Source organism: Typopeltis vanoorti, chromosome 11, assembly GCF_054136105.1.
Source record: "Typopeltis vanoorti isolate ZY-2024b chromosome 11, IOZ_Tvanoo_1.0, whole genome shotgun sequence".
In the NCBI taxonomy this organism is placed as follows: Eukaryota; Metazoa; Arthropoda; class Arachnida; order Uropygi; family Thelyphonidae; genus Typopeltis; species Typopeltis vanoorti.
In genome coordinates, this window is record NC_143559.1 from 18,817,360 (window position 1) to 18,832,985 (window position 15,626).

A 15,626-nucleotide genomic window follows, 5' to 3' on the forward strand; every position below is an offset into this window, starting at 1 on the left:
CCTTTCCACATTTCAAGCCTTTGATGCCTTTTTCTACTTCAAGTATGGATATGTATTCCTGACTGCATGCCTGGTCAGTGTTTTTTTTTTTTATCACTGTGCTGTCATCACTGCTTGTTTCATTTAGCAGTTTTTCAAAGTGATTACTCCATACTTCAAGGATATCTTTTATTCCTGTTTTCATGTCACCTTTATCATCTCTAACTCCTTTTACAGCACTCTTTCCTCCATTCCTAAGTTTCTTCAACAATTCTTGATATTTATTTTCTATATTCTTCCCAAAGTCATCCCATGACTTTTGTTTATTAGTTTTACACAGTGTTTAGCATTCTTGCATTTGTCTCTATATTCTCTAAGAGCACAAGCTGACTTATTTGACAGGAACTTTTGATATGCTTTCTTCTTTTCCTTCACTGCTTCTTTAACTTCCTGTGTCCACCAGGGAGTTCTGATTTTTTTATCCTTGCAGACAACGTCACCACATGCCTCTCTGGCAGAATCAATCAATGTTTTCTTCAGAGTTTGCCACTGAATCTCCAAGGTTTGATTCCTGTTCTCAAACTCTTTCATTGTTTCTTCAACAATCTTTGTGTATTTTAGTCTACAGTTCACATTTGAGAGCTGCTCAACTTTTATTCACTTTAAAACTTTCTTACATGTTATTCTATTCAATATGAAATTCAATTTTATCCTGCTCAAGACTAAATAGTGATCACTTCCAATTTCAAATCCTCTGTACACTCTGGTGTCCTGTACCAGGGAGAAAACATCACCAACAACAATAACATAGTCAATGAGACTTTTCTTCTTGCCTCTTCTCTCCATGTGAATTTGTGCACATTTTTATGTTGGAACATGGTGTTAATAATAACCAGTCCATGTCCTGAGCAGAAATCCAACCGATATTTGCCATTATTATTAGCTTTGCTCTTTTCTCCAAATTTTCTCAAAATATTTTTGTACTCTGCTATTTAGATCCCCAACAAGTACCAACTTTTCCTTTTTTATTGTGTCAGTTGCTTTTTCTAAACCCTCAAAAAATTCCTCTTTTTCTACCTTAGTAGAACCTTCTGTGGGACCATAGGCACAAATAAGTCTCATTGTCCAGTTCCCCATTCTCATATTTGCACACATTACTCTACTTGAGACTGACTGCCATTCAAGAAGATTAGCCTCGTATTTTGTGTTGAATACGGCTACTCCTTCTTTTCCTTGATTGTCATTGCCTGAATATAACATTTTATATTTATTGCTCAGAAAGATCTCACCAGTTTTTATCTTTTTTGTTTCAGTCACCCCTATTATGTCGATCTGGTACTTATCTAATTCCTCAGCTATCTCCATTTCTTTGCCATTCAGGCCTCTTATGTTGATAGTACCGATCTTTAACTCTGGTGATGTTGAGTTGGGGTTTGTTTTCAGATTTGTTCCAGTAGCTGACTTTTCGCTGTTCGCTGGTTCCCTGGCGAAAACAACGGGGGCCTTGTTTAACTGGGCGACGCCCCAGCCAGCATGAAATTTTGTCATGTTGTACCATCATTTTTTATTTTGGTTTAACCAATAAGAATACAATTTGGTCGGCTAAATCCCAAATTGCCAGGCCATCCTCGTTCGTTCAGTATCCAAGTTGATACCCAACAGGGTGCACCATGAGATGGTGATCAGAAGCCCTGGTCGGTTCTCCGCATTCCTTTAAAGGTTATGTGGAGGTCTCCTCTCAGTTATATAGCTTTGACCCTTAAGCTTGGAGATGTTAATGTCAGCACTTTGCTTTATGTGGATGATGTTATACTTCTGAATAAATCCACTACAAATCTGCAAGATTCTCTGACTAAATTGAATAACTGTTGTAATAAATATGGTATAAAGGTCAGCATTAAAAAGACAAAGACAATGAAAATAGGCAGAATCGTTGAAAATGTCAACTGCGTTGTGAACAGAGAACCTGTGGAACAAGTAAAATATTTCAGATACGTGAAATATCTTTCACGATTTTTAGTGAAGATGGTAAATTAAATATGAAAATAGACAACAAAGTCAACAACGCTGGTATGGTAGGAAGTAAACTGAATAAATTCATATGGAAAAAGAGAGAAATTAGTCAGAACACTAAATTAGCTGTATACACAGTGTTCAAACCAGTTTTAACTTATGGATCTGAGGTTTCGGTTAGAAGTAAAACACTTGACCAAAGACTAGAGACAGCAGAGAGTTCTGAGAAAGATTACAGGTGTGAACAGATGGCATCAATGGCAATATCATATTAAAAACGAGGATGTTAGGAAAGAACTTGACATTGTCAGCATGTCCAGGAATGTGTTAGCAGAGCTAATCTCAGGTGGAATGATCACCTAAATAGAATGGGCGAGGAAAGATCAGCAAAACAAGTGTTCTTTGCCAGGTTTGCAAGAAAATGACCCATAGGAAGACCAAGATATAAGTAGATTGATATGGTACAAAGTGCCTTAGGTGATAGAAATATATGATCTGGATGTAAATTTTCCATGTAGTACTATCGTATCCTGTATACCCCTTGAAGGTACATGTCAGGAATTTGATGATGATGATAATTTAAGTTTCCCATATAGACGCTTTCAATGAATAGCAATTACCTTCATGTGAAATAAGCATTAGAAAATGGCTCTAGAGACCAAACAAGAAACCACCTAACAAACCACCTCAAGCTTTCAAGACATAGGTGATACTATCACATCAGGTAATGAAAATCACCATCTCAAGACTATCAACCACATCCATGCCACAGTAGGATTGAAATCCACAGCCTGCTGGTTGGAGAGCAGAGATGCTGTCTACTTCTCTGACATTTTTATGTAGATTAATTTGTTATAACAATAACAGCTTTAACTTCTTTAACTTCTCATGATGTCATCAGTTCAAACTATATAATTTTTTTCCCTTTTCTGGTACAATAAAAGTGGTATTTATGTTTGTCTTTCATTTTTTGTAATTAAACAAATATAAACATAGTAAAGATTTGGATAATGATGATGAACATATTAGTTTCATCACCACCATCAACACAACTGTGTTTTTCATTTGTTCTACTAAAAGGCATGCTCCATTACATGCCTTTGAGCAGTAAAGAGTATAAAACAAGTAAAAATATGTTTTAATTATTTGTAAAAATAAAAATCATTCCATCTTTTAGAAACTAACATATTAATGGCTGGCATATTACAATGGTGAACTCTCATTTCAGTGACAAGGCTCAAAGAAACACTTCAAATATTAATATTTCCAACATTAAGCAAATTAGAACAAAATTAATATTTTTTTTTGTGCCACCTGATAGTCTTATGAATTTTACCATTAAAAACTGGACATTTTATATCAACCAATCTTTTTATAGTATCATAGAAATATAAGACCTGATGAAATAAATGGAACAAATCTGAAAACACACCCCAACTGAACATCACCAGAGTTAAAGATCGGTACTATCAACATAAGAAGCCTGAATGGCAAAGAAATGGAGCTAGCTAAGGAAGAAAGTTCAGATCGACATAACAGGGGTGACTGAAACAAAAAAAGACAAAAACTGGTGAGCTCTTTCTGAGCAATAAATACAAAATGTTATATTCAGGCTATGATAATCAAGGAAAAGAAGGAGTAGCCATAGTATTCAACACAAAATACAAGGCTAATCTTCTTGAATGGCAGTCAGTCTCAAGTAGAGTGATGTGGGCAAATATGAGAATGGAGAACTGGACAATGAGACTTATTTGTGCCAATGGTCCCACAGAAGGTTCTACTAAGGTAGAAGTGGAGGAATTTTTTGATACTTTAGAAAAAGCAACTGACACAATGAAAAAGAAAAAGTTGGTCCTTGTTGGGGATCTGAATAGCAGAGTAGGAAATGATTGTCAGACATACAAAAATGTTTTGGGAAAATTTGGAGAAAACAGCAAAGCTAATAATAATCACAAATACATGTTGGTTTTCTGCTCAGGACATGGACTGGTTATTACTAACACCATGTTCCAACATAAAAATGTGCACAAATTCACATAAAGAGAAAAGGCTAGGAATAAGAAAAGTCTCATTGACTATGTTATTGTTGATAGTGATGTTTTCTCCCTGGTACAGGACACCAGAGTGTACAGAGGATTTGAAATTGGAAGTGATCACTATTTAGTCTTGAGCAGGATAAAATTGAATTTTATATTGAAAAGAATAACATGTAAGAAAGTTTTAAAGCGAATAAAAGTTGAGCAGCGCTCAGATATGAACTGTAGACTAAAATACACAAAGATTATTGAAGAAAAAATTAAAGACTTTGAGAATAGGAACCAAACCGTGGAGATTCAGTGGCAAGCCTTGAAGAAAACCCCGATTGATTCAGTCAGAGAGGCATGGGGTGAGGTTGTTTGCAAGGATAAAAAAAATCAGAACTCCCTGGTGCACACAGGAAGTTAAAGAGGCAGTGAAGGAAAAGAAGAAATCATATCAAAGTTCCTGCCAAATAAGTCAGCTTTTGCTCTTAGAGAATACAGAGACAAAGGTAAGAAAGTGAAACACTGTGTAAAACTAGCTAAACAAAAGTCATGGGAGGACTTTGGCAAGAACATAGAAAATAAATATCAAGAAGATGGTAAGATATTCTGGAGGTTGTTGAAGAAGCTTAGAAGTGGAGGAAAGAGTGCTGTAAAAGGAGTTAGAGATGATAAAGGTGACATGAAAACAGGAGAAAAAGATATCCTTGAAGTATGGAGTAATTACTTTAAAAAATTGCTAAATAAAACAAGCAGTGATAGCACAGTGGTAAAAAAACACTCAACAGGCATACAGTCAGGAATACAAGTAGAAAAAGCCATCAAAGGCTTGAAATGTGGAAAGGCAGCAGGAGTAGATGATATTCGACCAGAAATGATGAAGTATGGTGGTTTAAAAGTCTTACAGTGGCTGCACTACATAGTTCAGAAAGCCTGGACAGAGGGACGAATTCCCGATGATTGGAGTAGAGCTCTAATAGTGCCCATATATAAAAAGGGAAATAAAACTGAATGTGAGAATTACAGAGGTATTTACCTAATGAGTGTTCCTGGCAAGATCTATGCAAGTATACTTGAGAAATGGTTGAGAAGAATTGTGGAAGAAAAGCTTGGATTCAGACCAAATAGAGGCTGTCAGGATCAGATCTTCACTTTACAACAAATAGTCGAGAAAGCATGGGAATATAACAAAATCTGTATTTAAGTTTTGTTGATCTGGAAAAGGCATATGACAAGGTGCCAAGAGAGGAGCTATTCAATATGCTACAGTTATATGGTGTCAATGGGGCATTATATCAAGCAATACTTAGTCTGTATTTGAGTTGCAAGTCTGCAGTTAGAATTGAAGGATGTATAGGAAGATGGTTTGGTGTTGGATCTAGTGTGAGACAAGGATGTACATTATCCCCTCTGTTATTCATTATCTAAATGGATAACATTATGAAGGAAAGTGGTATTAAACATGATATCAGAATTGGAGATGTTAATGTCAGTGCTTTGCTTTATGTGGACGATGTTATAGTTCTGAATAAATCTGCTACAAGTTTGCAAGATTCCTGGACTAAAATGAATAACTGTTGTAATAGATATGGTATGAAGGTCAGCATTAAAAAGACAAAGACAATGAAAATAGGTAGAATTATTGAAAATGTCAACTGTGTTGTGAATGGGGAACCTATGGAACAAGTAAAACATTTCGGCTACTTAGGTATGATTTTTAGTGGGGATGGTAGATTAAATCTGGAAATAGACAACAGAATCAACAAAAGCTGGTATGGTAGGAAGTCAATTGAATAAATTCATATGGAATAAGAGAGAAATTAATCGGAACACTAAATTAGCTGTATATAAGACAGTGTTGAAACCAGTTTTAACTTATGGATCTGAGAGCTGGGTCAGAAGTAAAACACTTGACCAAAGACTAGAGACTGCAGATATGAGAGTCCTGAGAAAGATTATAGGCGTGAACAGATGGCATCAATGGCAATATCAGATTAAAAACGAGGATATTAGGAAAGAACTTGACATTGCTGGCATCCAGGAATGCATTAGCAGAGCTAATCTCAGGTGGTATGGTCACTTAACAGAATGGGTGACCCTGCCAGGTTGGCAGGAAAATAACCCAGAGGAAGACCAAGATATAAGTGGATTGATACAGTACAATATGCCTTAGACGATAGAAATATAAGATCTGATAATGATAATATTGGAGTCTTGAAGTAATAGACTGATTTGGAGGAAAATTGTAGATAGGAAGTTAGTAATGATGTAAATTTTTCATGTAGTATTATCATATCCTGTACATCCCCTTAAGGGTACATGTCAGGAATTTGATGATGATGAAATAAATCAAACTCTTAAGAGGAAAAACAGCTTTGCTCCAAACAAAAAAGAATGTGGCATCTGACTGGGGAAGGAAGATCTCTAATTTCCCCTAAGAATTTATTAATTACTAATTACTTTCTAGGAATTTATTAATTTCTGATGAATTCCTAATAAAATAAACATTCATCAATTTCTTTTTGAAATGAACACACATTTGGGCATGGAATCAAATTTTCTTACCATTAAATTATTAAAATGTATCTCAAAGGGTGTACAAATACTATAGTACTACATGAAATACTTACATTACTAATAACTTCCTTCCTTATTCCATATAAATAAATTTATATGAAATAAGAGAGATTCCCTACCATACCAGCTTTGCTAATTATATTGTCAATTTCCATATTTAATTTGGCATGAAACACCCAGTTGTTGACTTTTCACTATTTGCCCTGGTTTTCTGATGGAAATAGCAGGTCTTTAACCAAGTGATAACATTATGTACTACCATAATTTCATTTTGGAGTAAGCCAATAAAACAATTTTGTTGACTAAATATCCAAGTGCCAGCCACTTCTTGTTCATTCAGTATTCAGGCTGATATTTACTAATGGGACTATCCCAAGGTGAGGACTAAACATTTAAGTCAGAAGCCCAAGTAACTTCTCTACATTCCTCAAAAGGCTATGTGGAAGTATCTTGTTATTTAGATTTGATCTGATCCTTAAGTAACTCGTAAATTTTCTCTAGTAGTGTAAAATTTCATCTTCCATTACTTGGCTGAGAAATGTCAATTTATTCATTTCTAAAATATTTCATTTAATAGTGGTGTCCCAACATATTAAGGTTGATAAAATATTTGACCACACAGCCACAGCACATTAGATAAGTTTTAGCACTGCCAAAATCCTAGAATAAATTCAGACTATAAAAAATAACCAGTTTACTGCTTTTAGATATGTTAGAAGACTCCAAGACAATGACCTCTCTCTCTCTTTCTTATGCTATCTACAGAGAGCCCCCCCCCCCCCCCCCACACACACATACAATTTTTTTGCAGTCTGAGTACCTGACACTTGGACCAGTTATTATAAAGCTCAACTAATCAGATTCCAAATTTTGTATATGTTAAAAATCAAAAAAGAATATTTTCAATTTTTGCTACTTCTTGTTTACTTAAATAATAATAATGCTCACTTATTGTCATATTACAATTCTAACACAACACATAATACTGAATTTGGATTTAGAAAACATAAAACTTTATTTCATTTTGTATATATACACCTGGTAGTTGACTTACGACCTATGTGATTTACGACTGTTCGCAATTACGATCACAAAAAAAAAAATAATAATAATAATAATAAATCAGGCAGCTGCGCATACGATAACTATGGGATACGATAGTTATCGTACAATAACCTGCGTACGATAACATAACTATCTCTCACATACACTCAGTCGCTTTCAAGCATCTGCTGCATGTGGTGTATTAATTAAAATTCTACTGAAATACTACCCATAAAATGTCTAGTAAAAGGAAAATGCCTTCATCTACAGATATGCCAGCTAAGAAGTCAAGGAAAACTATTGATTTAGAGTGTAAAATGAAAGTTATCCAGAAGTATGTAGGCAGAAAGGAAGTGAATATGATAGCACGTGACTTGAAGTTATCACATTCCACAGTATCAACGATACTTAAGGACAAATAAAGAATTCGGGAAGCTGTGAAAGGTTCCGCACCTATGAAGTCTACAATTTTAACCAAACAACAACAGGGACCCATCCATGAAATTGAGAAATTGTTGTTTATGTGGATGGAAGATTTAATAATGAAAAATTCAGCCATGAGCCTTTGCACAGTGCAAGAGAAGGCTAGAAGTCTGTTTCAGAGTTTAAAATCACGCGGTGGAGACGATTACGCAGAAGATTTTCAGGCTAGTACTGGATGGTTTAAGCATTTTAAAAAAAGATTTGCTTTGCATAATGTACGTATTATCGTGAGATATATGAAGAAAAAAAGAAACAAATTGTTCAAACAAAGCTCAGCATGTTCCTCATCAAGAGAACATCTCCTACCTCAACCCAAGAACATGACAGATTAAAAATTGATTTTGAAAATTTCATTTGTATTAATTTTAGATTGTATTTTTGTGTTTACAGTACAGTATGAACAATATTATTTTTCACATTATGTACAATATACATAATTATAAATTTAAAAGATCATCATTATTATCATCATCAAATTCCTGCCATGTACACTGAAGGGGTATACAGGATATGATAGTACTACATGAAAAAAATTACATCATTATTAATTTCCTATCTACAATTTTCCTCCAAATCGGTCTGTTACTTGTCAAGCCTCCAACATTATCAGATCTTATATTTCTATCGTCTAAGGCACTTTGTACCGTATCAATCCACCTATATCTTGGTCTTCCTCTGGGTCGTTTTCCTGCCAACCTGGCAGAGAACACTTGTTCTGCTAATCTTTCCTCGCACATTCTGTTTAAGTGACCATACCACCCGAGATTAGCTCTGCTAACGCATTCCTGGATGCTGACAATGTCAAGTTCTTTCCTAATATCCTCTTTTTTTTAATATGATATTGCAATTGATGCCATCTGTTCATGCCTATAATCTTTCTCAGGACTCTCATATCTGCAGTCTCTAGTCTTTGGTCAAGTGTTTTACTTCTGACCCAGCTCTCAGATCCATAAGTTAAAACTGGTTTGAACACTATCTTGTATACAGCTAATTTAGTGTTCCGACTAATTTCTCTCTTATTCCATATGAATTTATTCAATTGACTTCCCACCATACCAGCTTTGCTGATTCTGTTGTCTATTTCTATATTTAATTTACCATCTTCAGTAAAAATCGTGCCTAAATAGCTGAAATGTTTTACTTGTTCCACAGGTTCTCTATTCACAACAGAGTTGACATTTTCAATGATTCTGCCTATTTTCATTGTCTTTGTATTGCTGACCTTCATACCATATCTATTACAACAGCTATTCAATTTAGTCAAAGAATCTTGCAGACTTGCAGCGGATTTATTTAGAAGTATAATATCATCCGCATAAAGCAAAGCACTGACATTAACATCTCCAATTTTGATATCATGTTTAATACCACTTTCCTTCATAATGTGATCCATATAGATAATGTTCATCCTTGTCTCACATCAGATTTAACATTAAACCATCTTCCTGTACTTCCTTCAATTCTAACTACTGACTTACAACTCAAATAAATACTAAGTATTGCCTGGTATAATGCCCCATTGACCCCATATAACTGCAGCACATTGAATAGCTTCTCTCTTGGCACCTTGTCATATGCCTTTTCCAAATCGACAAAACTTAAATACAGATCTTTAATATATTCCCATGCTTTCTCGATTATTTGTCGTAAAGTGAAGATCTGATCCTGACAGCCTCTATTTGGCCTGAATCCAGCTTGTTCTTCACCAAGCTTTTCTTCCACAATTTTTCTCAACCGTTTCTCAAGTATACTTGCATAGATCTTGCCAGGAACACTCAGTAGGGTAATACCTACTCTGTAATTCTCACATGCAGTTTTATTTCCCTTTTCATATATAGGTACTATGAGAGCTCTACTGCAATCATTGGGAATTTGTACCTCTGTCCAGGTTTTCTGAACTATGCAGTGCAGCCAGTGTAAGACTCTTATACCACCATACTTCAGCATTTCTGGTTGAATATCATCTACTCCTGCTGCCTTTCCACATTTCAAGCCTTTGATGGCTTTTTTCTACTTCAAGTATGGATATCTATTCCTGACTGCATGCCTGGTCAGTGTTTTTTTAACACTGTGCTGTCATCACTGCTTGTTTCATTTAGCAGTTTTTCAAAGTAATTACTCCATACTTCAAGGATATCTTTTTCTCCAGTTTTCATGTCACCTTTATCATCTCTAATTCCTTTTACAGCACTCTTTCCTCCATTCCTAAGCTTCTTCAACAACCTCCAGAATATTTTGCCACCTTCTTGATATTTATTTTCTATATTCTTACCAAAGTCTTCCCATGACTTTTGTTTAGCTAGTTTTACACAGTGTTTAGCATTCTTGCATTTGTCTCTATATTCTCTAAGAGCACAAACTGACTTATTTGACAGGAACCTTTGATATGCTTTCTTCTTTTCCTTCACTGCCTCTTTAACTTCCTGTGTCCACCAGGGAGTTCTGATTTTTTTATCCTTATAGACAACCTCACCACATGCCTCTCTGGCAGAATCAATCAATGTTTTCTTCAGAGTTTGCCACTGAATCTCCAAGGTTTGATTCCTGTTCTCAAACTCTTTCATTTTTTCTTCAATAATCTTTGTGTATTTTAGTCTACAGTTCACATCTGAGAGCTGCTCAACTTTTATTCGCTTTAAAACTTTCTTACATGTTATTCTTTTTAATACGAAATTCAATTTTATCTTGGTCAAGACTAAATAGTGATCACTTCCAAATTCAAATCATCTGTACACTCTGGTGTCCTGCACCAGGGAGAAAACATCACTATCAACAATAACATAATCAATGAGATTATGTTATTAATAGTGATGTTTCTTATTCCTAGCCTCTTCTCTCCATGTGAATTTGTGCACATTTTTATGTCGGAACATGGTGTTAGTAATAACCAGTCCATGTCCTGAGCAGAAATCCAACAGATATTTGCCATTATTATTTGCTTTGCTGTTTTCTCCAAATTTTCCCAAAATATTTTTGTATGTCTCACAATCATTTCCTACTCTGCTATTTATATCCCCAACAAGGACCAACTTTTCCTTTTTCACTGTGTCAGTTGCTTTTTCTAGAGCCTCAAAAAATTCCTCCACTTCTACCTTAGTAGAACCTTCTGTGGGACCATAGGCACAAATAAGTCTCATTGTCCAGTTCCCCATTCTCATATTTGCCCACATTACTATACTTGAGACTGACTGCCATTCAACAAGATTAGCCTCATATTTTGTGTTTATTACTATGGCTACTCCTTCTTTTCCTTGATTGTCATTGCCTGAATATAACATTTTGTATTTATTGCTCAGACAGATGTCACCAGTTTTGGTCTTTTTTTGTTTCAATCACCCCTATTATGTCGATCTGGTACTTATCTAATTCCTCAGCTAGCTCCATTTCTTTGCCATTCAGGCCTCTTATGTTGATAGTACCGATCTTTAACTCTGGTGATGTTGAGTTGGGGTTTGTTTTCAGATTTGTTCCAGTAGCTGACTTTTCGCTGTTCGCCCTGGTTCCCTGGCAAAAACAACGGGGGCCTTGTTTAACCGGACGACGCCCCAGCCGAAATGAAATTTTGTCATGTTGTACCATCATTTTTTATTGTGGTTTAACCAATAAGAATACAATTTGGTCAGCTAAATCCCAAATTGCCAGCCCATCCTCGTTCGTTCAGTATCCAAGTAGATGCCCAACAGGGTGCACCACGAGAAGGTGAGGATTGGACATTAGGTCAGAAGCCCTGGTCAGTTCTCCGCATTCCTTTAAAGGCTATGTGAAGGTTTCCACTCAGTTATACAGCTTTGACCCTTAAGCACCCCTATATTAAAAGATTATAATCTAAAAGATTATAAAAATAAATTATAAAGATGATAAAAAGATTAGGAAGGTTAAAGAATACTGTTAATAAATATATGGCCGACATACGACGAGATCAACTTACGACCTGTCAGCCAGAACGGAAGTCGGTCGTAAGTCGACGACCAAGTGTATAAACACATTTACAACTGATGATTTAAGAAATTTCCATGTCTAGGACTAATATTCAATGGTTATTACAGAAGTGATCAGTCACTAATATTACTTTATTGTGAAATCCTTTTCTGAAAACTAGAAGTTATTTTCACTTCTGGTCAGGTAAAAAGAAAAAAAAAAGAACATTATTATTCTAAAATCTCTTTTCCATACCACACTCCGCAACTCAAAAAATATAAATGATGATTGACTCCCACTTCCTCCCAAAATTTCTCACTAATGTTTATGATTTCACACTATATAACTATAATTTATAGAGCTCTGTGGTTGTGTATAATCAGTTCTTTTTACTTACATCTTAACTGGTGGTTCAACAGAAGAAGTTGAGCACAATGCCTGATAGCATCTCAGAGAGTCCACCGTCCTTTTTCTTTTCTTTGAATAAACTTAAAATAATTCATAATTAGATTACAAAGCCTAATTAAAACTAAACATTATAAGTTCATAAATTTAGAATTTAAATATTTGAAAATTATAATAACTAGCAAACATTTAATGAAAATGAAATAACTAAAGAGGAATTAGAAATCAGCTGAAAGAAACAATGGAAAAAGAAAATCACCTGGAGAAGATAAGTTAGGTTCAGAATTAAATAAATATGCAAGAATAAGGTTCAAAGAAAGAATCCTATTATTTTTAAATAAACTCTATCCAACAAGTAACCCATCAATATAATGGAAAAAAGCAATTGTGATCCCTATCTTTAAAAAAGGTAGTGGAGAACACCCTAAAAATTATAGAGGTATAAGTATTCTAAATTCCTGTTACAAAATATATAGCAGAATTTTAAATAAACTAATAAAATTTAAATAACTAATAAAATAAAACTTCATATTCTGAAAACTTTATTTTAGACATACAGAATGGATTTAGAAAAGGACAATCATGTATAGACCTGGCCTATTACATAAAATTAATAATAGAGGAAAGAAGAGAACAATTTAGAAACATATTATTTATTTTGAAAAAGCATTTGACAAAGTTAAAAGAAGCATTTTATTTAACATATTAAAAGAAGGACAAATACAAATTCTGGAGATAACTTACAGAAAGATATTTTAAATTTAAATGAGACAGCCAAAGATTATGGAATGATAATATCAACAGAAAAATCAAAGTTTCAGTAAGGAAATACTGTGAGTAAACATATTACTTACTATTATAATAACAGAATTAACTCACATAAAATATTCTTTATTTGTAGAATTTTCACCTGAGTATCACAGGTATCATCAGTATAAGTACAAAGGCTAATTAAACAATAACTGATATATTCACAAAGCACCACCAAGTAGCTTAGGTTAAATTTCCTAAATTTATCTAAAAAAAAAAAAAATATATATATATATATATATATATACATCGTGTGTGTGTGTGTGTGTGTGTGTGTGTGTGTGTGTGTGTGTGTGTACAATTACAAGTTAGGAAAGATTTGCTGATTTATTGAGTACTATCTCACACATGGGAGAAAGACATAGACCATCAGATCTGTTTAGGTTAGGGGAGTGAAGTAACAATTCACGTTTCTTTATAAAGCCGTTCCATTAGGAACCGACTTTTGTGAATGACTTTTGTCTTGTTCCACTGAACTCTATGTTTAGTGTTAATGGCATACTCTGCAAGTCCAGACTGTTCAGGTTCAAGGTACTGGATATATGACTTGTGTTCTTCTAACCGGATCAGAGCAGATCTTCCTGTTTGTCCGAAATATGACAACCCACAAGAGCAGGAAATCTGGTAGACACCTGGAGAGCTGAGATGTAGGAGCTTGTGCTTTGGAGACGTGAGGAATGTGGAGATTTTTCTGATGGGGTCAAAAGAACCACACAAATATTTAGTAGTTTCACTTTAGCTATGCGTTCGCTAACGCTTTGCACATAGGAAATAGGTATACGTGTAGTTTCTTCTGTATTTGAAGAGGATGTTGAAGCATGACTACTTAACCCTTCTACCGGCCAAGGTGGATGAAATAGCAAGACTACCCCAGACTTTTTCATGGATCAAAACTTCATCGGCATTCTATCTTTTATCAAGTATTTACCCTCCTCCGCTGTTAATTCCCTTAACGGCGATTTGAGAGCCATCAGCGGATTAACTGTGGTCGAGCGACTTTTGTGTCACTTGTCTTTACATGTACTCTGTTACTTCGAATTTTCTTCACTGTACTAGGATATTTGATCGTTTTTTTTTTTTTTTGCTGAACAATTTATATCTTGTGTCTCTTTCCTAAAATAGAAGTTTCACACTGCCAAATTAAATAATCAATCCTGAAATGACCATAGATCAGCCTTTACAATGAATATACTTTAGTAACAGTAAATTTCCTCCACTTTACTGACAGTATAGATTCTTTTTCGCAAATTTTCAAATGTTTAAGTTTAAAATATTTTGTCAAATATTTATATTTTTAAATAATATTTAGTGAAATAAATATGACATTTTGCTTTCTTTCTTTGCAAAATACCTTTATATGGATTGTCACATTTCAATTTCAGGAATGATTTTTTTTTTTTTTTTTTTTTTTTTTTTTTTTTTATGAACAACAAATGATTATAAACTGCATTACTCGGTTTCCGATATTGTATCTTTTTTAGTATCAAAAATTTATACCTAATGGTATTTTATCAGAGACTCTTTGCCTTCTTCTTTAGCTGAAAATTGCAACAGAGGTTTTTTTTTTGTAGGATGCACATTATTATAATATCCAGTGCTTAACCACTGTAGATATGTTGAAAATATAATAGGAAGGATATCCTGTATGGGATGATTAAAAATTTATGCTCATTTTTAGGATTTTTTACTGCAAACCCCCCCCCCCCTCTCCTGTCCTGGAACTGAGTTGCATAACTATTTTAAATTTCTATAGCTTTGAAAGCTTTCAGATAGTATTCAAAATCTCTTATTTCAGTTTACCGTTTTGACAAAAGAAATAAAGCAATAATACTGTTGTATATCGAAGCTTCTAATTCTGTACTCTTTCTTTGAATCTGAAGTCAGCGGTCTGCTGAAATTATTCTAAGATTTAGAAATACTATGCTGTATTTTCAACATGTAAAACCCACACAAAGAAATTTCAATTGTGTTATTTGTTTCTCTTTTTTTAAAAAAAAATCTAAATATTATTACTTCTATTTCTGCTGATTGCTATTTCTGAAATACGTCTTAGAAATGCTGGACAATAATCTTCTTACCTAGAGGAAAAGCTAAAAGTCTTAGATTACTCTTTTGAGAAACACAAGACAGAAAGTTTCCTAGAAGTCGCACTACATTGCCTCAAGCAAGAATGTCTTGTCTCGTTTTCTGTTGTTCAGATATCCTAACACAGTAAAACTGACATTTCTTTTACAGGCTGATGAAGTATTTATGCCAAAAATGATTTTTCTTTATTTATAGTGATCAGTTTCACTTTTATTATCAAAAAATTCTAAATTATTTGATAATTATCTTGAAAAAAATTACTGCTATTGCTGTTGCTGCTCTTGCTAGCCA

At 34.2% G+C, this 15,626-nt stretch overlaps 1 protein-coding gene across 1 annotated transcript in view; it reads right to left on the bottom strand.

Moving 5' to 3' along the window:
• LOC150101346 (ribosome biogenesis protein NOP53) overlaps positions 1-15,626 on the bottom strand; it is a 149,155-nt gene that overhangs the window by 97,052 nt on the left and 36,477 nt on the right. The window contains exon 3 of the mRNA XM_090400773.1: positions 12,433-12,523. Coding sequence (XP_090256899.1) covers positions 12,433-12,523 — 91 coding nt within the window. The remainder of the gene's footprint in view (positions 1-12,432; positions 12,524-15,626) is intronic.